The sequence below is a fragment of the Typha latifolia genome, chromosome 12 (genome assembly GCF_019914945.1).
Source record: "Typha latifolia isolate L0001 chromosome 12, TyphaL0001v2, whole genome shotgun sequence".
Classification (NCBI taxonomy): Eukaryota; Viridiplantae; Streptophyta; class Magnoliopsida; order Poales; family Typhaceae; genus Typha; species Typha latifolia.
Window position 1 is genome coordinate 4361777 of NC_133097.1, and position 26260 is coordinate 4388036.

At 38.5% G+C, this 26260-nt stretch overlaps 1 protein-coding gene across 3 annotated transcripts in view; it reads right to left on the minus strand.

Moving 5' to 3' along the window:
* LOC140798746 (calmodulin-lysine N-methyltransferase) overlaps positions 1-25095 on the minus strand; it is a 32796-nt gene extending 7701 nt beyond the window's left edge. Inside the window, exons 1-5 of one of the 3 annotated variants that reach the window (XM_073152771.1) lie at positions 24761-25091; positions 21668-21872; positions 14447-14526; positions 13210-13270; positions 1071-1149 (exon numbers count right to left, since the gene is read on the minus strand). In XM_073152771.1, coding sequence (XP_073008872.1) covers positions 1071-1149; positions 13210-13270; positions 14447-14526; positions 21668-21872; positions 24761-24860 — 525 coding nt within the window. In that variant the 5' untranslated portion in view covers positions 24861-25091. Of the gene's footprint in view, positions 1-1033; positions 1150-13209; positions 13271-14446; positions 14527-21667; positions 21873-24760 lie in introns of all 3 variants that reach the window. The other 2 variants (XM_073152770.1, XM_073152772.1) reach the window with 2 other exon arrangements.
* Between the last annotated feature and the right edge of the window lie 1165 nt (positions 25096-26260).

Here is a 26260-nt window from a genome sequence, read left to right on the forward strand (position 1 = left end):
TAAATTTTGCCTTTATTATCATTTACACCCTCCTATATGAATATGTATCATTTGACTCCGGCATGTTTCTTTTAATGCCTCAAAAGCACCCTGATGTTAGTTCTTTAACTGAAAAAATACCATAATTATAAATGCAAAATGACCTTAATACCCTTGAGTAAATATTTTTAAGATTTAAGGTAAAAAAGGGAACCATCTTAAGGTCAAATGAGAGATATTTTAGATAATTTAGTTATTTATTTTCAAAAGTAATAGATATTCTCTATTTTGTCAATTGTTGTTAGGTTGAAGTTTTTTTTTTCTTTATTTTGATTAAATTTGTTAGGTTGAAGTTAGTTCAGGATATTTTTTAGGTATTAAAAGAAAATTGTAGGGGTCAAATGATAAATATCCATATGGTTGGATGTGAATGATAATAACTAATAAAGGCAAAAGTAGGGTCCTCTTAATAATTTCCCTAAGATCTTACTGTAATTCTGGGTATCAACTTAACAAAAGAGCATTGCCTTATAAATCCAGATAAGAGCATCAATGTCTGTAATCTGCACCATTACAGTTATCCAGACAAATACTTACTTCATACAGATCTCTTTCTTGGTGGCTTAGAATAAAACTGATAAAGACGGTTTTACTTACAAATGTGGGATACTAACTGCAAAGCAGGATTCATAGACAAGTTTAGCAGAGGAACAATTTATTTCCCGTAGATATCAAACTATTTTTCCTAATATGGTGACTTAGTATATCCACTTGTGTGGTGTAAGATGAAAAATCACACATGGTTCACAGTAGTTAGATGTCAAAAGCCATTCCCAAAGTTCTATGCAAACAATACGAATCAGGAAGAAGAAAATAACTATAATGAATGTTACCATGGCAGACGTGATGTTATATTAAGTGCTCTCAACAATTTCTAGATGAAGAAAACTAAAAGCATATACAATCACAGAAGCAAGTAAATATTACGACAACTGGTCTTGCCGATACTCTTTATTCCTTTCCCTCAAAAAGTAATGTTTAGTTAAAAGGATACAATCAACAACTTGTGGATTTCCATCAGAAATTACTACCTCACAAGCATCTGAGCATACCGCAATAGAAAATCCTGCTAATCCATAACCTGATCCAAGTTCGAGCACTCTTTTGGACCTTAATAACAAAAGTTTGAATCAGTCAATTATCCACCTTTAAAATGACTTTAATAGTTCATAAAGGAAGGACCACCAAAGCAACAGTTGAGGTCAACTCATAGGGAGCGGATAGCTGGACAGTCAATAAAAATATGATATGGATTACATTAAATATGCAATATTGGAAATTACTGCTTAGGATTTTATGAAGTGATAACTCCAATGAGAAACCTGCCATTATTTGATTTGAAGTGATATCAACCATACTTACAACTTTAATTATGTGATCTCATTAGACCATATGCATGGTAAGTTGGCTAAATACTTAAATCATTGGATAGTAAAGAAAGAGCCAAAGAGATTCTCCATAAGAAGATTGGACATTATATTTATAAGTATAGTTGAGCAGCTGGAGAATTCAAGAAAGGACAAGTACTACACAGCCCACTTTACATTGTTCAGAGATTGTTGTAATAAGTCATTATTCACTAATAGGTCAACCTAGCTTTAATAATATATACATGGTTAGTATATGGTGTAATTTTTTGTAGTTTACCTCATGAGGAAACAGGAACTCATTTCATCACTTATATCATAATTCAGTGCATCAACAAGGAGGTTTCAAACAGAAGACTTGGACTAAATTACTGCAAATGCAGGCTGATTCTAAGTTCATGTTTTGTGGCTATGGTAGTTAATTCTGCTAACACTGTTGTCCCTCTAATTAAGCACTTGCACTAAAATCAAACAAGCAATATATTGTCACAATGTCACTCTACCAATAAGCTATTACTAAGGTATATGCCGCCAGCAAACAAGGGCTGGTACAGGACATGGCATGTAGACTAATATTAGCTAAACAATTTCCAACTTCCTAACTGGTAATAGAAAGAATGGCTTTCTTTCATATGGCAATGACAAGTATGGAATGGCATATCATTGACAAGGGCTGGCCATGAGCCCTAATATATCGTGAAGAACCACCCTTCAAAATTATGCATGCATAATGTGGATACTGTGGAAGGTATAATTTTAAGTATAAGGTCAATCTAATCAATTCTATCTGAAAACAGATACATTAATCACAGGAACAACCATGCGAAACTATACTACTCAGGGCAAACCGATTGTGTATTGTGAGAACCAGAAAGAAAAGAAAAAGAAAAAAAAGGGCTCACGTGCACTGCATGTGTGATCCCTTCTCCTTCTCTCACCCATGTGGAGAAGAGGAAGAGGAGGCCATGAAATCCTAAAAGGCCGAATCTCTCTCTCTCTCTCTCTCTCTCTCTCTCTCTCTCTCTCTCTCTCTCTCTCTCTCTCTCTCTCTCTCTCTCCTATCTTTTTTTTTCTAGTTGTCGATCCCCTCGAGGAAGGAAGCAGGATAAGGTCGGGCTCGACCAGTGCCAACTCATTTATGTTAATTGGGTTCGAATTTGGATTGTAGATCCAAAAGACCAAACCCGACCCATTTAAATTGGTGGGATTGGGCCTTAAGCCAATCCATTTAAATGAATTTTTGGGCCAATTACAGCCCAGCCCATAAATAATAATGGGTTTGGTCCTTAAGCCCAAACTATTTAGTGGGTTTTGGTGTGCTGCAGGCCAACCACAACCCACCCAACCATTTGGGCTTAAACAAGCCGATTTAAATAATTTAATTAGTTTTAAATTTTAGAAATTATAATATTAATTAAATTAAATTATGTTATTTATTTATTATTAAATGTGGTGATTTTTCTTAACCCATGGACTAGAAATTTCAGTCGTTTCACCTAGACATACGTGAGTGGGTTCACTTACGTATTTATTTTATTTATTTATTTTGTATTTTATGCTTTTTATCAGATCACGTATAATTCAGCATGCAAATACATTAATATTTTTTTTTTATGCATTATTATGTTCTATGTGCAAAGTATAAGGCCCACCACATTGCTATACTTAGTGCATACAGTCATTTATATGACCAATAATATTAGTGGAAAAACAATTGATACGTGGTAGGACTTTAAGAACATGCACTAGCTAGATATTCTTCGTGCATGTCCCTGTGGTGACTCAAGACTATCTTGAAGTTCAGGAGACAAACCTATTCTTGATCAGCATATGATCCGTTTAGGTGACCCTAATACTATTAGAGATCAATCTAGGGAACAGACCTATACCTGATCAGCAGATAATTCGTTTAGGTGACTCTGGCGCACTTAGAAAACAATCATGATTGATTAGAAATCTCCCTAAAGTGACTCTAATCCTTCTCTATGGTTAATAGAAAAGATAAGATAAATTTATCACATAGTGACACCTCCTGAGGACCTTAACTAGATTAACTATAAAGAAAAGACTCGACTGCATATTGAGGTGACTTGTAGTTAATATGGATCCTCAGGCATAGTCCTAAGTTGAGACATATGACATTATTATTAATATTGAAAAAAATTTAGCATATTGACACGAATCATGTTATGAGATATGATTTACTCCATAATTATTTGATACGATCTCCCCGTGGGTTAAAGTTTGATCTATCCCGTTTTCAGATTTGGATAGGATCTTGCACGGAACTTTAGAAAAGGATTCCGAAAGTTATAGCCGTCGGATCAACGTGAAATTTTGATATGTTGTAGCCCTGGAAAAGAGCTTTCCAATTAATCTAAATTCAAAAAATTCGGATGGCGGGATTTGAAGATATCGTAAGATAAGTAGACAAACGTTAGAGAGTCCGTTCTATGGCTCCGTAGATGAAGGCACGGGATCCTAGGTGAGTTATGGAGGTGGGAGGCTGGCGGTAATGGGTTGGCACCGGTAAGTAAGGTGGTGGTGGAAAGATTATGGATGATGAAAAGGGTTAGGGCAAGGGTAGAGAGATTTGAAGAAGGGGGAGAAGTGGGCCGCCCCTGAGGGACTAGGGTGAGTGGCCGATCGAGGGAGACTAGAAGCGGCGGAGCTAGGGAATGAGGGAATGAGAGAGGAGAAGAAGATTCAGGCAAAAACTCAATTCATTCAATAATCCCTTTTTGGTTGCCATCCACACCTTAAGAGGCTAACCAAATAATTCAAAAATAACAATTATTAACCCTACAAATAGTGAATTTCCGCCGACCATGTTCGAACGGGGTCGAACGCGTTCGAACGCACAAAAGGCATTCTCTGTTGATGTGAAACTAATGCAGGCGTTCGAACGCACATTTCGAATTCTCTGTTTTCGTGAACCTGATGCAGGCATTCGCAAGCACGTTCGAACGCACCCACCCTCATTCAAATGCGACCTACAGAAATCTTATTTTTCTTTAAATAAAACACTAAAACAATAAGAAAAGACACCCATAAGGTGTATCTATGCTCGAGACGACATCGGTGAAATCCTAATTGTATCATTATTTGTATTGTTATTATTATTGTTATCATAAGCAAGCTTAGTAAGATTCTCATTTTATATTATTGAACTTGTATTTATTTAAAGTTATGTTATGGATTCAGATTTATTTAGCTTTTGAGTGGATTTCACTCGTTGAGCTATAGTTGTTGACTCATGTGTTCCCTCTTCTAATATTCCAGGTGCTGATCTATGTGACGACTAAGCGAGATGCACCGAGACCCCACCTCCACTTAGAATTTTACTATTTTGTCCATCGGTTGTATTAAACATTTTATTCTAAACCATCTATTATTTTAGTTTGATTAATGGCACATTATCGATGACATTAGTGTTCTTTATTATTGAATTATATTTATTGGAGTTAGTTGTTCATAATTAAATTCTTGTTATTTTGAGATTGAGAAAAAATTATTAGTTAAAGCTTCGTGTATCTCAAATGCATTGAGGTACATGGCCGGTTATGATTCTAATTTTGGGTTGTGACATGTATAATCCAGTCAAATATCTCTTACGGGACTGAAGAATGCATCTGCCTATGTAGTTATCTATAATTGCACACTCCCCTACCAATTACAAAATAGCTCTTCATAAGGCTTCGATGGAGCTAGATAGAAAAAAGGAAGAAAATCAAAATATACTGGTTCAAGGCAGCTATTTATAGCACCAAGACTTGGAGCCAAATAGAATACTAGATCATTCAAGGAGTTGAAAAGATAAGGTGGGACATGACTGATGGAAAGGATTTCTGCATGTCCCAGGTAGTTTATCTCATGCAAAAAGCTTCACGAGGGGTTCCCGGCATAACAAATGCCAGTGGATCATATTTCTATGTGATAACCTGCTAGGAAATCATCACTTAAAAGTGGAGATCATTAAGTGACAATTTGCTTACTGATTGTCTCTTCTTGCTCACTTGCTAGGGCATCACAAGGGAAACTATACTGATAACATCGTGCCCTCTCTCTCTCTCTCATTTGTGCTGGCTGACACATCTCAACCATTGGTCAAAGTTTTTGCCCAAACAACAATGATATCGTCTCTCTCTCTCTCCCCCTTTGTCCATGCCTCTCCCTCAATCTCCTTCCTCATTGTTCACCATCTGCATGATGTCTCTGCTGGGCCTGACATGTTTAACTCCAACAGGTCGATTAGAATACCCAAAGGCAGATAAACTTAAGTCCTTGGTTGACAAGTCGAAGACCAACATTAACGTAATAACATGTGAATTATAGGGAGGATAATATCCATAGAGTCCAGTATTGCTCTAAAGGATGTTTTGTTCAAATCTCACAACCATCAAGTCAGTATTTTTGGCATTCCTACCTTTTGAACATTGCTCTTGACACCACAAATAAGAAATCTCATGCTTTATTTGCATACATTCATCTGATGAACTTGGTAAAGGTGCTATTTAATATGGTGGTAAGTTTGAATTGGAGGTTCTAAGACCCTATCCATGATAATGATGATGAAGAACAAGAAAAAATAACTAATTTTTTTGGATTATTCTAGCTCTTATGTTATATGCCATCTTAATCATCACAAGTCACAACTTATGAAATCAATAAAATGTTGAAACTCATGGTGAGCAGGCCAGCTTGGCTATCTCATGGTGAGCAGGCCACCTTGGCATTCTAGGCTGCCCGCCAAGTAGCCTGGTGGCCTGCTATTCATTGGAGCTGGTTGGCCCATCTTAGCATTGGAGCAGATTGAATCTCTTAACAGGTTGGATCTACTAACAAGTGAGAGAAACTAACCAATCTAAGAAAGAAAAACCAAACCCATCAATCATTTGCTCCCTCTTTCTCTCGATCTGAGTCCTAACTCAAACCCATTACTCACCCTCTCATGATCGTCTCCCAAGTGGCAGCAAGTGAATGACGGTAATCCACAAACTCCCTGTTTCTTCTCTTTCTTCCCTTTCACTCTCCTCTATTTCTTCTTTTTCTTCCAAAACATCATCTCTTTCATCTTCCATTTTCCAGTTTGGTAGATGTAGTTTTTTTTCTTTTTAACTTTGGTGATGCTTTAGGGGTCAATGGCTCACCTGAAGCTCGAGAGAGGATTCGATTGAAAGAGATGGCGTCGAGAGAGGAGACCGGTTAGGGCTCAAATTGAGAAGAGGAAAGGAGTAGACCGGGTCTTTTTAAATAATTTAGTTCTCAAACTCGTTAGCCCGATTCAATCTGACCCATTACTCCACCAAAGCCAATCCAACACCATATATTTACTATGCAAGGCAGTTGGTGCTCCGCTCGCCATGGCTTCTTTCAATACAACGTGATAGGTTCTACGGTACCAAAAAATAGACTCTGATACCAATGATAGGCTACAGAACGATTCTTTCAAAATCTGAATTAATTGTAGAAAGCAGTCTGCGCAACCGAGGAAAAATATTCACCAAATATTCTCCTGTAGTCAGAAAATTATGAAACCAAGTGAAATCAATCCGTCCCTAATCTATGTTTTCCATATTTACGCCCTTCGCAGATTTGAACTATAATTGGGATAAAAATACAATAAAGTGCGGTTGATGGTGGTGGTGACGGGTGAAGTGGATGTTAGGGTTAAGAATGATAATGGAGATGAAGGTAGGTAGTTGATGTTGTTTAAGGGATAAAGACAAAGGGGAAGAAGTAGTCGAGATCCCAAAAAAGAGGGAGCACTCGACAGACGAGAAAGATTAGAAGTTAGGAGAGACCTTACCAACAGTAGAGGTGGTAGGTTGGTGAAGAGAGAGAACGGAGATTAGGGTAGAGAGAAGATAAAGAGGTAAGAAATCAATAATCCAATAGCATTATGATTTTGGCTGTCATCCGCACATTTATATAGACTAGCCAATAAGCCAAAATAACAATTATTAACCCAAATTCTAGTGAACTCCCGTTGATCGCGTTCGAACGCGCCCGATCGCATTCAAATGCGTTTGATCGCATTCAAAGGCACAAAAGGCGTTCTCTATCGATGCGAACGCGATGCAGGTGTTCGAACGCGCCCGACCGCGTTCGAATGGGTATTTTGCGTTCTTTGTTTTTGCGAACCTGATGTAGGCATTCGCAAAGCCGTTCGAACGCGACCCCTTCCGTGTTCGAATGCAACCTACAAAAAATTTATTTTAATGAAAATAAATAACTAGTGCAATAAGAAAAGACTCTAACTAAATGTATCAGCCCACCACGCTTCCCCCACCTTGTCATCAAGGTGTAAAGTCGGGGAAACGCTCCAAGATATCCGTCTCCAATTCCCATGTCGCCTCGTCAGATGGGTTGCCAAGTCACTCAACTAGAATCTCCATCTCTAATCTGGTACCATGACGTCGTCGACGCTTAGCAAGTACACGAACTGGCTCTATGATCTCTGTCTCCTCCAATGGCTCCGATAGAACTGATCCAACAACCTCATAATCTCCGATCTGCTCCCTCAACAATGAAACATGAAAAATAGGATGCACTCTTGACCCCTCCGGCAGTATTGTAAGACCACTTCGCCCACGGTAAAAACTCCAACCATCGTCTCGACATCTCTCCAACAAATCACCTCAAGTACTGCTCAATGCCTCGATTGACTACCTCGATTTGGTCGTCCGTCTGTGGATGGTAGGCCGAACTGAAGTTCAATCGAGTCCTCTATAATCTGAAAAACTCCGTCCAAAAGTCACTCATAAATACACGATTACGATCCGAGACAATCGTGCATGGCATAGCATGTAACCGAGCAACATCTCTAACAAAAATTTCAGCCACTGCCTTAGCTGAAAATATATGTGACAATGCAGAAAAATGCGCACACTTGCTCAATCTGTCAACCACCACAAAAATAATTGAATAACCACGTACCAGCGAAAGACCTTCTATGAAATCCATAAAAATGTATTCTCAAACACAATCCAATATCAGTAAAGACTGTAGTAATCTAGCCGGTTTCAATGTGGTTGCTTTAGCCCTTTGACAGACTTTGCAAGCACGGACAAAACTCCTCACATCTCGTCTCAATCCTAGCCACGTGCAACTTTGTGATATCCTCGTATAAAGTCCTCAAGACACCCTCATGACCAGCTTCTGGAGTTTGGTGGAAGTGCTCCAACAATTTCTACCATAATCCATCATTTGCGGGCACCCGAATGCATCCGCTGTCCAGCAGCAAACCGCCTCGATTCTCCAACTTTGAATAGTGCTCTAGATCATCCAATACCTCCTGTAATAATCTCAAAACATCTGGGTCAGATGTACATGTATACCCCAGCTCATCAAGAAAAGAAAAGGTAGGAGAAGAATAGGCTGCAAGCTCAAATGTATCGGGTTGGCATGATAATGCATCCGCCGCTCTATTTTTCGTTCCTTTCTTGTATTGAATTACATAATTATACCCCAACAATTTTGTGACCCATCTCTGCTGTTCCAAAGTGTGAATATGATGTCCCATAAAGTATAGAAGGCTCTTTTAATCGGTTCGGATAATGAATCGCCTACCAATCAAATAAGGCCTCCACTTTGTCACCGCATGCAGAATTGCCAACATCTCTCTCGTAGGTCGATAATTGCTAAGATTTTTGTGATAAAGCCTTGCTAAGAAAGGTTATGGGACGTCCTCCTTGCATTAGTACAGCTCCTATGCCAACTCCTGACATATCACATTCCACAATGAACTCTTTGGTAAAGTCCGGTAGAGCTAGAGCGGGTGCCGTTGTCATTGTTGTTTTCAGTTTTTCAAAGGCTATAGTGACTTCATCGGTCCATCTAAAAGAATCATTCAACAAATAAGTGAGAGGAGCAGCGATTTTGCCATACCCGACAATGAAGCAGCGATAATATCCAATCAGCCCCGAGAATCCTCGCAATCCAGTGGTGGTAGTAGGGATCGGCCAAGCAGTCATGTATCCTACCTTTTGAGGATCCGCCGCTACAACTTCCGCTTTGATGATGTGGCATAAATACATCACTTGTTGTACTCCCCATAGGCACTTAGACTTCTTAATCTTCAGCTGATTTTGCTTTAAAAAATTCAGCACATCCTCTAAATGCCACCAATGCTCCATTTCAGTCCTGCTATACACAAAAATGTCGTCAAAGAATACTAAGACATACCTTCGCAGTAGAGGCCAAAAAATATCATTCATGAGACCTTGAAAAGTAGCTGGAGCATTGGTGAGACCAAAGAGCATCACCCGAAACTCGTAGTGCCCGTCCGGAGTCCGAAATGCAGTTTTATGCACATCCATCGGATAAACTCTAATTTGATGATACCTGACCCTCAAGTCAAGCTTGCTGAATATGGTCGCCCATGCAAGCTCGTCCAACAGCTCCTCTATAACCGGAATAGGATACTGATCCTTGACGGTGAAAGCGTTTAGTGCCCGGTAGTTGACACAAAAACGCCATGTCCCGTCCTTCTTTCGCACCAATAGCACGAGCGATAAAAGTTATGACTTGGTTGTATGAGGCCTTGCTCCAACATCTCGGCTACCATTTTGGAGATAACTTCCTTTTGCACATGTGGATACCGATATGGCCTCATGTTTGCCGGTGCAGCCCCGGGTACAATCTCTATGCGATGGTCCGCCGTTCGCCTTGGTGGCAACTCCTTTGGTTCCTCAAACAGTCCAGCAAATTTATCTAATAAATTAGAAAATTTGATAGTAGTATCTAGACTTATTTGAGGCTCGTCTCCTGCTAGTCTTAACTGAAGAATATAGGCCAAATCACTCGCACATGGCAGCCCCACCATCGGCTGCACCGCAGGAATCGGCGGAGATCGAACACCATCAAGCCGCATATCTTTGTTTCCTTGCTTAAATTTCATCCACATGCTCCGGAAATCAAAAGTGACGGGTCCCAAGCTTTGTAACCACTGAGTGTCTAGGACAATGTCTGCTCCTTCCAGCGCCAAGGGATACAAGTCCACAATGATATCGTGTCCTTGCACCCGTATACCGACCCGATGACACAAGCTCTCTGTCCTAAGCTTCGTGCCATCTCTAATAGCAATGTTGAACCCCGTGGTCGATTCAACCTCCAAGACCAATCTCCTCACTAACCTCTCGTCTAGAAAGTTGTTTACTCTCGGAATCGATGAGGATGTGCACACAATACTTTCTAACGAGTCTGTCTACCTGCAATATCCTCGGCACGGAAGCACCCGAATATGCATGCATTAATATTTCAGCATGGATAACTTCCTCCGTGCCCTCCTCATGGACCTCCTCTAAACACTCTCCATCACCCACAACCTCATCATCATCGAGACCATCGATGAGCATCACACTCCCGATCGGTTTGGAACACTGATGACCGGGGATGAAACGTTCATCGCATCGAAAGCAAAGGCCCTTCGCTCTTCGCTCCTCCACCTAGGCAGGTGTGAGTTCGAACGGGGGGTCTTGTGCCTCCTCTAACATCGAAAGAAGGTCTCAAAGGTGGTCGTAGTCTAGTACTAGTAGCTGCTGTCTTTGAACCCGCAATATTTCCAGCCGACGTTCTAGGTGCAAACCACCCATCTCGGTTGTCCCAACTTATTTTCGCTGCCATCTTAAAAGCCTTATGCTTTTGCTCCATTCTCACGGCCTTCTCAAAGGCCTCCTCAAGAGTGATAGGACAAAGAGCACGAACATCCGCCTGTATCTCATCCCGCAGCCCTAAAATGAATGTGCTCACCAATGTCGGTTCGGGCCAAGATAGCTCACAACGACTACCAACTCTTTCAAATTTAGCTTGATACTCTAAAACGGTCGTCCTCTTGACCATCTTACTTAATGTGGCAGCAAAATCTTCATATACCGTTGTCCCAAATCTGCGTGTAAACCTCCTACAAAAGTCAGCCCAACCGATAAATCCTCCACCACGAATAATCAACCTATACCAATGCAATGCCGTTCCCTAAAGGTAAAAGCTTGTCATATGAACCTTTACATCCTTCGTTATCCCTTGACAATTAAAGTATTGTTCCACTTGAAATACCCAATCTGTCGGATCGCCGCCTTGGAATTTTGGGAAGTCTAAGCGTACGGTTCTCCATCGGATAGCATTGTTGGGTTCGCGAAAGATCATTGGTTCAGGTCTGAACCTTTGTTCTTGTTGATCACCTTCTCTAAATCCTCGAGCACGTCCATAACCATCTCTGAAGGGATCAACATCATCCTCCAAGTGCCAATCCTCTTCATCGATGAAGCGCACCGGTGCCGCACACCTCTTAGGTTGTGTATTGGAGGTGGGGGATGATGTGTAGGAATAGGTAAAAGAGGATCATTGACATTAGCATATCGCACCTGAACCTGTGAGGTATCGAATCGGTGTGGTCTCACCGCTGGTCCTTCTTGAGGCACCGATCTTCGTCGAGGAGATGACGAAGTCGATCGGTTCATAACACATTTTTTAAAGCATTGATCAATTCTGCATTGCGTCAACCCTATGCAGCAATGTTTGGAACATGCCCCTAAGTTCATCCGCCAAGTCCATGTTCACACCCAAGGACGTTAGTTGACTCGGTCCTACCATGGTCGCCCCAAAGGAATCGGCCTCACGGTTAGAGTTATCATGGATTGAGTCTTCCCTTGTCGGTGTGTTCTCTATTGGTCTCCTTGTTGATATCATCTTCTTTATTTCTACCATTAATAGAGGTCTGAGGTTTGCCTGACTCTGATACCAATGATAAGCTACAGAACGATTTCTTCAAGATCTGGATTGATTGTAGGAAGAAGTCCGTGTAATCGAGGATAAATATTCACAAAATATTCTCCTGTAGTCAGAAAATTATGAAACCAAGTGGAATCGATATGTAACTCCGTAATCTACGTTTTTCCTATCTATGCCCTTCGCGGATTCGAATTGCAACTGGGACGAAAACACGATAAAGTGCGGATGATGGTGGTGGTGGCGGGTGGAGTGGATGTTAGGGTTAAGGATAATAATGGAGATGAAGGTGGATGGTTGATGTTGTTTAAGGGATAAAGACGATGGGGAAGAAGTGGTCGAGATCCCAAGGAAGAAGGAGCACTCGACAAACGAGAAAGATTAGAAGTTAAGAGAGACCTTGCCAACAATAGAGGTGGTAAGTTGGTAAAGAGGGAGGAGGGAGATTAGGGTAGAGAAAAGATAGAGAGGCAAAAAATCAATAATCCAATAGCATTATGATTTTAGCAGCCATCCACACCTTTATAGAGGCTAGCCAACAAGCTAAAATAACAATTATTAACCCTAATTCTAGTGGACTCTCGCCGATCGCGTTCGAACATACAAAAGGAGTTTTCTGTCAATGCGAACGCGCCCGACCGCGTTCAAACGTGCATTTCGTATTCTCTGTTTTTGCTAACTTGATGCAAGCATTCGCAAAGCCGTTCGAATGCAACCCCTTCCGCGTTCGAACGCGACTTACAAGAAATTTATTTTAATAAAAATAAATAACTAATGCAATAAGAAAAAACTCTAACTAAGTGTATCACAATGCTTATGTATCATTGACATCACTGGTCAGACAATTAGAACCCAGTCATAGTGCCATAAATAGGCAATCCTATAGATCAAAATACATTGTGCATGTATTTGTGCATGGCTCTTGTGGAAAAATTTTTCTTTCTTAATAGATGAAAATAAAAATAAAATATATTGAATGTTATCCTGATTAGAAACAATCTATGGAAAGAGATTTAATCTTAAAGTGACTACAAGTACTTTTATTTGAAGATGGAGGATATCCTATACAACATACCTGAACATATCTGAATGGTTAAAGCAAAAGTAGGCAAGCACATCTTCTGATGGCCAACAACCTTAGGAAAGAAACAATATAGTAAGATTCCAACAGAGTGTGCAAGCTGTTTGAAAGTTCTGAAATGCAATGCCATTCCAAATACCTTATGTTCAGAGACAACTATGAAAGACTGGAGAAAAGAAATAGCATGTTACCAATTAGCTTAGAACTCCCAAGTGTATCAACAAATATTTATCACTAAAAATGACTATAGCAGACCAGAAAATATACATGCATATAATTATCACTAAAGTCAGCTATACCAGACCAGAAAAATGCACATGAAATGGCAAGTATGATCTTCAGTAAGCTTGAATATTTTGACAATCATGTAATATATCCAAAAAGGAAATGTTTGAACAACGACAAAGAACAGGATGATAAGTTTGTGTGATACTTTACCCACGAAAATATGGAGCTCTTTAAACTACTCAAAGGGAAAAGAAGAATCAGTATGATTCCATCAATATGAGATAAAGGGTTTGGCAGGTAAAAGTAAATTGCCAATCAAGAGGTAGATATACTGCTACTTTTGATTTCTTTTGCACTTCCTCACTCTCATCTTTCACAAACTCTCAATAGTTGATACTCAAAGAAGTACAAAATAGTATATTAAGAACTAAGTCACTAACCATGCTTTTCATCATTGCAATATATCATTGTATCCATGATTGTCCTCTTAATAAATGAGGTGGTGTTATTCAGTATATGGTAGGCCTTACCAGTTACCACCATGTGCATGAGATATGCTTAGGCAATAGGAACATCCTAATCATAAGTGGTAGTAAGGCAACGCAGAGGGTCTCTAGCATTCAGAAGACCTTTTTATTGATCCTGGAATATATCATTTTCCTCTCCCTCCCTCCTATTATTGCATGCACCTCCCCATCCTACTAAGTTGTCATGTACAAACAATGTTTTATCAACTCTTTTGGTATGTCTAAAATCATCAAGTTTTTCCTAGGATTGAAGCAATAAGATTCCATATCCATAAATTCAATGTAGGAAGCAATACCCAAATTAACCCAAGTACAAAAAAAAAATTTCAAACAAATTCTAAGATAATCAAAATATGAGGTCTCATTTTTGGGAATACATGTGAAAATGTGAGGAATGAATACAACCGATAGAATTCTGACATAAAGTTGTTCAATCATTACTGCTCCAACAGCCCATGAGGCTATAGGGAACTTACACACTAGCCCTGTCGTGTCAATGTCAAATCTTGTAGAAACTTCAAAGTCATTTAACTCAATAGAATCCTCCCTTCTTTGGCTGCATTACAATTTGATAAAAAGCTTCAGCAACTAGCAATGAGCAAGGGATTACTAGGTTTGACAAGTAGGCATCTTTATCATATAAACATACTTGTTGCTTCAAAAAAGCACAGCCAGAGGCAATAGTTCCTAGTGAACAGATGCAATAACAACTTCGACCTTGTGAAAAATAATTCGAGTAAGCTAGATAGATAATCTCCATTCAGCCTATGTAAAATAATTCAATATGATTAAAAATTTAAGACTACTAAATTATCATACTAATTGAATAAAGGTATTCATTAAGGTAGCATTTGGTTCATGCATAAGAGATATTTATTTATGAATTAGAACTCCTTTAAATATATTTTACAACCAAACATACGCTTATCTATATTTTAGCCAAATTTTGTATAACGTTGACCATATAACAAGTTATACACAAAATTTTATCATAGGTAGGAAGATGTGATAAAGTTATGCACATTTTCTAAGTAAGATTTCTATTACAATTAACATACTTATTCACAGTTGGTAACTAAACGTAAATTCTTACACAAACTTATTCAAAGTAATCATTACATTTTACAACCAAACAACAAAATGTAAGTAAAGTTATAGATGTACCTAATTAACATTTAAAATATGTATATAAAATTATTCTTAAAAAACTCTATGCATGAACGAAAAGATAGCTAAAAGATTAACTATATAGACATTAGACATTAGGCACGAAAATTAATCTCAAAACAAAGAGTTTGATGCATTGCGTTCCCTATGTCTACATATAGAGGGTGTCAATCTACAAATTTGTGAAGCATAGGCACTCCCTTACATCAATAACAAGTGATATTTCTCAAATACTTGTTGGATTGCATTTCTCATTCATCCAATTACTTCCAAAATGGTCAACCCCTAGATTCAGCTTTGAGATGTATTGCCCACTTGGATATAACGGAAACTACCACATTCACTAAATGATAATGAATCCTATGAAAAGGGTGAAATGCACAAATTTTTTTATTTTTTAATGTAGGGGTAAGGATTCCTTTAAAAGAAGATGTTGATTGTGCGTTTTATATGAACTATGTGGTCAATAAATTTGGAGAAACGAATATAGCTTTCATTTATTCCCTTGCATCCCAGCTTTCTTAAAATTTTATGTTGTTGATAATTTATGAATATATCTTGTCAATTTAATAGGATTAAGATGAGTTCCAGAGTACGTTACTTTATAAATGTACTATCTTGTGTCAAGCAAATGGAACATAGTCATACTAATGATTATTTACATATTGTTTACTTCAGTTTATTCACTATTCTAAATACACATCGTATTGATATAGGCATATTGTTTACCCCATTTTTGTTCCCATGCTTGATAGTCTTACATATGAATATGTTTATATGGTAGTAGTATATCTGAATCAAGTCATCGTCCAAATGCTAGGAAGGATAAATGTTAGCTAACATTCATTTCTATATTAAGGATTGTTGTGCCGCCCCTTGACCAGCAAGGCAAGTGCTTGTAGGCATGACCCATGGCTACTGGTACAGTAATCTATATTCCATACTGCTCGCTTCTTCGACATGTCGACAAGCATAGCAACCTAAAAAAAAGAAAGTTTTATCTTTAGTTGGTGAAACTATAACTTGATGGAAATCTTCATTTATACAATCTAATTTTTTCAACATAAATTTCAGTGACTTCACTCATGAAACAATTCCAAAGGGTTCTAGCTTTCACTTGGCAGATTTGTTTTCTCAGATAAAAGACAGAAAAGGAAAAAAGTGGTGCGAGATGAACCCTAATCTGTTGCACTCTTTTACGTGTCTGTCTTGGTATTAGTGCAGATCCTTCTACATCGCTGGCTTCCATATCCCTTATCTGTTATGAGTTAGAAAGGCATCTCAGCTAATCACTAATTTGTGGATTATTTCTTGGCAAGAAGTCCAATTTTCATGGGAGCACCACATGAGTTGCAGGGCATCATATCTGGTAGTTGTACACCACTAATTCTCTTCTTAATCACACATTGCTGCATATATTTTCATCATTATGTCGGTCAAACTGTAGTACGAACAACTTGATCCTTGTCTATTTATGATTTGTTGAATAAGAGAAGTATCAGAAGGATGGTTAGAGAGTCATGTGACTTCTATTGACAATTCAACCCTCCAAATCACAATGATTAAATTGGATGGCTCAATTACCTTCCAAGCTCAGAATAAGCTTTCTTGTATATTAAGATCAAAGGAAAGATAGGGTACATGAACAGTAAGATGCAGACCAACATCAGATAATTCCTCTCAACATAAATTGAAAACAGACATGCAGCACAAATTTATAAGAAAGCTGGATCGGTTGAGATAGGACATGCACTACCATAGATTGAGCTAGTGCAAACAAGATCTGGAATGTCATAGAGAAAACATACCCAAAAAGGACATGCAGAACAAATTTATGAATTAAAATGGCAAAAACATACAACTCAAAGGGAGTAGTTTGAGTGCAACCTATATATAAGCATCACAGTTTCTCAACTGAGTTTGCAGCAAATTCCTTTTCATTTCACATTCTTAATGACTTGAATTAAGAATATAATACAGCCTAGATTAAAAATAGGAATTGTTGCAGCATTGTGCTACCTAGCACTTATTACCATGATTTGAAAAATACGCAGTATATATAGTAGTTTCAGCTTGCTAAAGTTAGTTTCGGGTTTTCGGCCAAAATGTTGCGGTATTGACTCAATTTCAGCTGGTATCAGCCGTAACGGGTTCTACATGCCAAATAGGAGATATAATCACAGCCATAAATTCAAAGTGAATGGAAGGCTAAGATGATTGATTAATTGGGCTTTCAGTTTAAAATCAATTGAAAGCTTTCCATTAACTTTTATCTCTTTTCAATACTAATCAAAATTTATTCCTCCTAATTCCTATGCTTTCCATTAATATCAGCATTGATTACTTAACTTTAGTCTCTTTCCATTACTAGTCAGGATCTATTCATACCCCATAATGGCAACATTTAAATCTCTTTTGGTAACATGAGCCTCATTAAGCATAAATTAATCAAAACCATATATAATTGTATTTTATAAAGATATAATTGATCCTTTTGCCTACTAATGGCAGTATATAAATATGTTGTGTAGCATAGCATTAATTAATCCTAGCATCACATGAGATAAATTTGGTAAAATGAGCAGTATAGCCCAAATTTATTTAAAACTATGATAACAATAGTAACTATTCTAAATAATGACAATAAATTTGGTAACATCAATATTAGTTTCTCCTAATTGTTGTTCAATGACAGTAAGCTTATTCAAATTTAATCTTTCCTTGCTCCTTTTAGAATTGTTTGCTAATTTTTAGAATCTTATATACCTATTTGAATTTTAATCTTTTTATATATGACACCAAAAAAGAGCCAAAACTCCAAAACTGATCAAAATTCAGAAATTAGGAAATCCAAAACAGAAACCTTGAACTATGCTCATCACTATTTATCCGTTGGCAAAGGGAACTACAAGAGTTATGATGGTGGTAAGCAATTACCCTGAGTCATCGCTAATTTATCCTAGACAAAAAGGACAAGATTTTCTACTATGTCTTGGTAAGAAATCTGATGTAGGACAAGTAGGAAGTCCTAAGATGTGATGATGGACCTACAAGAGAGGTGATTAGGGATAGTAAAGAAAATTAGAAGATGAATAGAGAAAATAGAGAGAAAACAAGCCACCCCTTGGCCAAAAAAAAAACTTTTTTTTTAAATTCCTCATTCCTTGCAATGTTCAGCCTCTCGATTAACATTCCAAAAGTTAATAAGATATTGCATCGGCTATTGTTCACTGCTAGGCTGATACAGTGAAACTGCAGTGCTGCTAGCAGTGACCAGAAAAAAAATTAAGACTTAAATACCCTAAAAATAAAACCATAACTAGTAACTCCACCACTAACGCCTATTTAGGCTTTAATCTAAGTTTCATCCTTCTTGAGGTCATAACTAATTATAAAATATCATCCTATTTGGGTAGGATTTTCATTAAGATGATTTACCATATGTTATTTAGCTACCTTTACTTATTTTTAGTTTATTAATTAACAAATTTCAATTGGATATATACAACGATAGCCATACCACAGGCACGGATCATGCCGACCGACACGGCACATACTATAAGAGAATGAGAGAAAGAGGTAAGGGATATTCACCTTTGCCTTTGCAGTCGCCATTGCTCGCGGATTGCCGCCCGCCGCTCGCCATCGCCCTCGCCGTAGCTTCGTCAGGTGCCCTAACCCGCCCGAGAGAGAAGAGAGATCGGATCCGGACCCGCAACTTAAGTTTAATCCCTCTCTCCCTCTCTCTCTCTCTCTCTCTCTCTCTCTCTCTCTCGATCTCGATCTCGATCTCGATCTCTCTATCTCGATCTCTCTCGAGCGGGCTAGGGCACCCGACAATGGCGACGGCGAGCGGCGGGCGGCAATCGGCGACGAGGTCGATAGTGAGCAGCGATGCTATTAGGAGGGGTGCCGTGCAGCACCCTCGTGCCACGTGTCGGTACGCCACCGGCACGGCAAGTGTCGGTCGACACAACCATCCATGGATATATATATATATATATGTTAATTGTATCTACTACTTAAAAGCTGCGATGTTATGTGCCGGGAGGTAGTATATATCCATATGGTGGCAACACTATTGTCACGAAGTTGTAAAGCTATGGACTTTCATTTTGGCATACATGTAATGATGTAATATGGACTTAATGTTCTTTATGCATACATGTTATGTAAAGCATTTAAATTTTGTATCTCATTTACATTTGTGATATAATGGTATATTGTAGACTTGTAGCATTGTGATATCTTCATTTGATAGTTGTATTAAATGTTTTCTTGAGTATATGTGTGTGTAGGTTTAATAATTCTCAAGTTGGATGTATCAGCTGTAGCGTAACTGTTCCTAAAGAGATGCTCATGAGGAAAGTCACTTGCTTTAACTATAAGTGAACTGCCTCCTGCTTCAAAGTTTTTATTTGTATGTTACTATTGCTCCATAGCTTTACTCCTCGGTGTTCTCAAGTGCTCTTTGATGGTAGTTGCAGGATGTTGAAGTAATATACAAACAGTAAGAGCGAATCACTTTCTTCTATCTTTATTCATGGCCTAAGAAATAGGGGTGGTAAATATTAACCCAACCGATAACCCAACACAATAACATAGCTCTTAATCGGGTTTGGATTAGTTTAATCAAGTTCGGATCATAAACGGGTCAAACCGCCTAACCCGATTAATAATCGGGCCGTATTCGGATTATACCAGTGACCCGTTTTAGCCCGTTTAACCCATTTAAACATATATGGTTAGGGCAGGCAACCCGCCAACCTATTAGTATATATAAACTAAATTTCTAACCTAACCTAAGCTACCTCACTCTCTCACTTCTCACCCAACCTCCTCTTTGGCTCTTTCCCAAATCCATTCTTTTCCCTCTCCCAAATCACTATCTCCACCTTTGTCCTCTCTCATAGGCCACAAACGGCAACTGACTCTCCGGCCGTGCCCTCGCCCTCCCCTCTTCCCTCCGCTACCTCTCACTCTCCTCCAACTGACTCTCCGGTTGTGCTGACGGGTCTTTCCCCACCTCAGCATGAATTGCCTCTTCAGCCACTTGCCACCCGGAGATTCGGAGATTTGGGGGATGCTAGAGGACCAACCTTATTTCCGACGATAACCCCGCCCTTCTGCCTCGTCTTCCTCAACCTCAGCAATGAACCTCGGCAAATTCGGCGATCTCGAGGACACTAGAGACAATGCCTGCACTAAGAGTGATAGGCAACATGATCTTGCTCCCCAATGGCGAGGAAATGCTAATCATCAATGGCGTGGCAATAGGAACAGCAAGGTGGGAGCTCGGTAAGAATCTATCCCTCACACCGATTGTCTACAGCATTGGAAATCGCACAGGAGCGCAATTTGACTTGAATAACACAGTGGCTACTCCCTGGTTTTATCACTCTTCAGGATGCTGCTTCGCAACAGCTATGTGCTCATCGGCAAAAGCAACCCTCACGTGTACTACAACTTCTCTAGCATTGAGTAACCGATGGAGCTTGGCCTCAAAGCATTCTCACCTCGCCGCCACGGGAGCCAAAGCTGGGACTCTGTCGCCATGGAGGTCCACTCCCGAAGCCTTGTCATCATCAATACCTCAATATCCGTTGCCGCTTCGCCAACTCCGACGACACCTCCACCGTCATAAGCCAATGTCTATATTCTGCTATATTTGTTACTAAATATTGCCGCAATATACTACGACATTGTTACTAAATATTGTTACTAAATATTGTTGCTAAATATTGCCTAATTTTGTTAGATTTGTGTATGTATTATATTCTTTTTGTTAGTTTGCTTAGAAGATGATGTATATATTCTAAATCTTGTTGTATTAAGTTTTTATAGTAATCTTGTAAATGGGTGAATCAAGTCAGTGTAAATGGGTGAATCAGGTCAGTGTAAGTAGGTGAATCATGTCGTGTAAATGGGTTAATTGTGTCATGTAAACGGGTTTATTGTGTTGTATAAAGAATACAACCCATTTATTAAACGAGTTAAACGGATCGTGTCCGTGTTTAAAAATTTGACCCGTTTAATAAACAAGTTATGCTCGTGTTTATACTATCTTGACCCGACCCGATTGCCACCCCTACTAAGAACTACTACCACAATGCTGCTACTCTCATGTGTCCTTGATAAAATCAACATACTTACCGAATGCTCCTTGCTACTCTAGAATACATCACATCAATTTCCTAAGGACTCGGAGTATAGCTTTTTTCTAAGTGAACCAATATATTTGCTACATATTTTGAGGATACATTTTTCAAAACTTATGCTCTATGATGATATGAAACAATAAAAAAAAATAAAAAAAACAGCAAAGAAGTATGCTTTTGGTTGTCAGGCCCATTAAGCATTATGCAGTCTTCAAGGACATGATTCTTAATTAATTCAGAAAGAATCTCAAAACTCAGATATGAGGTGTAATTTTCCTTTATACAAGGAACTAAATATCTAAGAGTACTGCAATATATATCAAAAGCACCTAACAATTGAAACGGAGAAAAATAAAGAACTACATAACTTACATCAGAGTAAGTTCTGGAACACATCCAACAGGCAACTTGTAGCAAACATATATGTCTCTTGGACCAGCTATATCATTTCTCTGCAATGAAGTCCCTACAAAGTCTGCTGACTGACAATCTAATGCATGACAAGGAATCAGGTTAAAGCCACCTGATGTCCTAGATATTTTCTTGATGCCCTCTGGATTATCTACAGATAATTCCCCTATCAAATTATTAAAATTAAGTTAAAACATGATTGATAAGTGAACAAACAAAAAATAGAAAACAAAAGATTAAATAAGTTGTTTTCAAACAAGAAAGAATGAAGAGAAATAATTTTATTGGTCAATGTGCATGGAGAAAAAGGTTGACATTGCTAGTGCCTAGTGGTTATTCACTGCATAACCCACTCTAAATCTGGAAACTACAAATTAGTGAAAGATTATAAAATATCTTGACAAACATATATGTTAAAAGTTAAAACTATAGCTAGACAGGTTGAAATTGTGATAATCTCTATATTCTATCACATGAAAACTATAACAACACGAATAAAGTAGAAATAGAAAATAGTACTTTGGATAAATAAGCATTTCTAGATTTTCAAGATTGTTCTTACTAAGTAGTGGAGGTTAAGAGGCTTATCTTCTCTAAAAATGAGTACGCAAATAAGAGAGATGAGAAAGTACTATATTATACAAAATGCTCTATAGCTACGAGGCAACAATGCATAGCTACAACCCTGCAAGGTCCAGAGTTTCCAAAGACAGGAATTATGAAAAAGGATATGATGTTTAAGATGGGGAATAACGAAGAATCTTATAGAAGTATTAGCAGTTTAGCACACTATATGTAATACCCTTATTTGAGTTTTGAAGTGTTGATCAATACTCACATAAACATTTTCCAAAGATAAATGGTACACCCAACAAAAGTGTGTGGGATCTGTAGTAACTCCGACAACTTCAATATTAGACCAGCCCTTTCATGTTTACATTTAAATTGCTTATACTAGGTTTCACTATAGAATCATTTTCCGGACAACTTTGTTATCTAGGAACTGGTTAATACTTTTTTCTTATTCTATCACCATCAATCAAATTGTTTATAGGGAGAATCATTTTTCTATATCCTTCCAACAATCTAAAATACTTTATCCTAGCTATAAGCCTGTTGCAAAAAGCTGGCAACATATGTCTTATGGACTGACTAGGCTCGTCGACGGGGGTCTAGGAGGCGGATAGATGTGGACAACGGTGGCGATGAAGACGGAAGGTGGTAGAGCATGGGGGAGAGAGAGAGTATGGAGAGCGATGATAGTGTAGAAGGATTAATTTACTTCTACTCCTAAATTACTCCTATGGCTACTCCAGATTATTTAGCATAAGGCTAAAATATAATTCTAAATGCTTAGATTCAATAGATTATTAAATAAAGAAGATCGACCCCTCTTATATAGTGGTCGATTGCAATAAGTCCTACTAGAACTAACCCTAAATGTTTTAAAATTTAAACTAAGATTTGTCTTAAAAACTTACATAACTTAACTAGGATTTGCCTTAAAAACTTATAGAACTTAACTAGGATTTACTTTAAAGACTTACATAACTTAACTAAGACTTGACTTAGCTTACATGACTTAACTAAAACTTATTTTAAAGGCTTACGTGATTTAACTAAACTTGTCTTAAAAGCTTATATGACTTAACTAGGCTTATATAAGAGATAAATATAAATTAATTAAAAAATAAATTAACTCAATCCATCAAGCACAATGTCCACGTGAGATGATCCAATAATTTTGTCATTTATCTATGTTAGGAAATTAGCCCTTTTCCTACATTGGTGCAATATCTTTTGTGATAAATTTACTCTATTCCATCATTTCAATGGTATTTATTTATTTATTTGAGCGTTAATCACTTCAAACACTAGATTGATAACAGCATGCATTGTTAATTAATGCTCTCCTTCTTTATTATGTTAGATTCCTCACAAAAGCAAACACACTAATATCAAAAATGTGTCCTTAAGGACCTTAACTCTCTTCTTTTGTGCTTATAAGATAATAAGACTGATCCCTCAGCATTGTGATCAAGCAACCAACTAAATTAAAACCACCACGCCAACACCACATTGATTGTTATCTTCCCCACATGATAATAGAGAAACCTAAATTTGTAAATATTTTGAACCTACTATAAAAATACATTTTTTATTAAAATAATATAATTTAAAAAAGAAAAAGTCTAGTCCCAAGAATGCAATAGAATGGATCCATTAGTTCTCCCACTTTACTCAATACAATAGCTCATGTGTGTCGATGATATGGGTGGATTTAACTATGCAAATTAGAGATCCAATCTCACAAATTTAACCCTAAGGTATAACTATTGTCATAGTGCTATAACTATATCATCATCGGAAGCATCCCCACAAGCTTCTCATATAACATTGTAAAGTGATAAGCTCCTAGATTTACCTCTAAACACAAAAGCTAGGGTTGGTAGACAAATCAAACCACTACCGCATACATACAAATATACAATCTCTAACGCCTAAAGGTCATTAATCTTAGTGGTCATGTCAATATCTCTCCAACGCACATTCCAAATAATCCTATTATCCACTTATTCAAGCAGAGATAGATGCGTGATTGCCAAAAATAATTCATCTTAATGCCTCATTAAAGAAGTAACTTATGAGGATGTAATCTTCACGCATTTCCACCATAGCCACCTCTACTCTTACTCCATTTCTAGAGGATAGCACGTGAGCACCATTAAGGAAATGTAAACTTCTTCAAGAAGACTGCCAAAAAGAAATCGAGTCACCTCACCAATAGTTTTTTTAACAAAAATAGTGCTTTAATAATAAAGATCGTGAAGCAAGAATTCTGAGCATATCCATTTAGCAGAACTAAAATATGATAAGAAGTATATTGATTTTCTGTGAGATACATCATGTGTGGCGAATAAGAAAGTTGTTATTCGTGGAGAATTCCAAAGAAATCGTTGTCCCATAACTCAGATTCTTGAAAACAGTAGAGAGGAATCGGAGTCTTGAAAAAGAAGAAAATATTAGGAAAAAAAAAAGAAAAGAGAGGGTTACCGGTTTTGGAAGGAGAGCGCGAAAGGAGCGAACGGCGAAGAATGCTCCACCTCAGAGAAGCATGCGAGGGGCGAAGAGGAAAAGTGTAGGAGTTCTCCATTTTGTCTGGATCTTATCGTCCAAGTGGCCAATATGAAAATCATCTAAGTTAGATACCTTACGAAAACAGAGATTAAAACATAACAATAAGATGATTCATTAGAGATAAAAGGGTTGAGATCGCCGATGTCGCTGGATTTGGGTGCGACGACGACAAAGTGTGGAAAGGTTGGGGTCGCCTGTGATGCCAGAGGCCGAGGGCTTTCGGGCACGTGCAAAGAGGACAGGAAAGGAAGAAGGAAGTTTTTGACCAAACTAGCCTCATTTGAAAAAAGTTTTGCCAAAAGAGTCCTTCGGTCAAACTTATACCAAAGGCTCCACTTTCCAAATTGAGGAACGAAAAGGATGGAGCCATGGACGAAAGCGCCGCCACGTGAGCTTGAAAAGGGCCTCCTCTTCGAAACATGCAAAGGAGAAGGAGGAACTCCCCGGACGCACCTAGACATCGGTTGCGGCCGGAGCAAGGAATAGTGGCCGTAGCCTTGAGGAGATCCTAGCGAAGCTCCGAGAGCAAGCTGATGACCGCATCATACTCGACCCTGAGGTGCTAGAGACATGCTACAAAAGATAGAGGTTGACCTTATTTGGGAGATTCTTAGGCAAAAGTCTACCCCTGGAGACTTTAAAGAAGATGTTGGTTAAGCTTTGGAGCGGCATCAACAGCTTTTTTACCTTAGATATAATGGAAGGATACTACGTCTTTCATTTTGAGAAGGAAGAAGATATGAACTACGTGCTCACCAAAGGGCCATGGACCATCTTCGACACAGTGCTCAATCTGATCCCTTAGAGAAATAAATGCAGGCCAATGGTTGAAGCCTTCACTTCGACAGCCGTCTAGATTCAGCTCCACAATCTCTCCGAGGAATATTGGGAGCTCAAGGCCCTAGTGTCCATGGCGGCTTACTTTGGAAACCCCTACATGTAGACGAGGCTACGCTTATACATAACATGTGTACATTTGACCGAGTTTGCATAGAAATCAATTTAAAAAGCCTCTAAAGAAGGTCGTCTGGATTGGACCAAAGGAGAAAGGGGTGGACCTAAGAGTAGTCTACAAAAATATACCAATCTTCTGCTATAGTTATGAACTGATAGGGCACACGGCGGAGCATTGTCCCCATGCTCAGGCAAACTCAGCGACGAAGGAAGAGGAGGATAACAGCATCATGCCAGTGGCGGACTCAACGAAGGGGACTCCATCAGAGGAACACCAGACAACGTACAGCCCATGGTGCTTGGTGCAATGCAAGACAAAGAGGATGGTGCAAAAGATGGAGGCTATGAGAGAGACTCTGAATGGCAATACGACCACACAAGCTATGAGGATGCAGCATAGGCACACTGAGGAAAATGCATGGAATAAGGTACAAAAAAGAGCTATCCTGCATTGCACGTCAA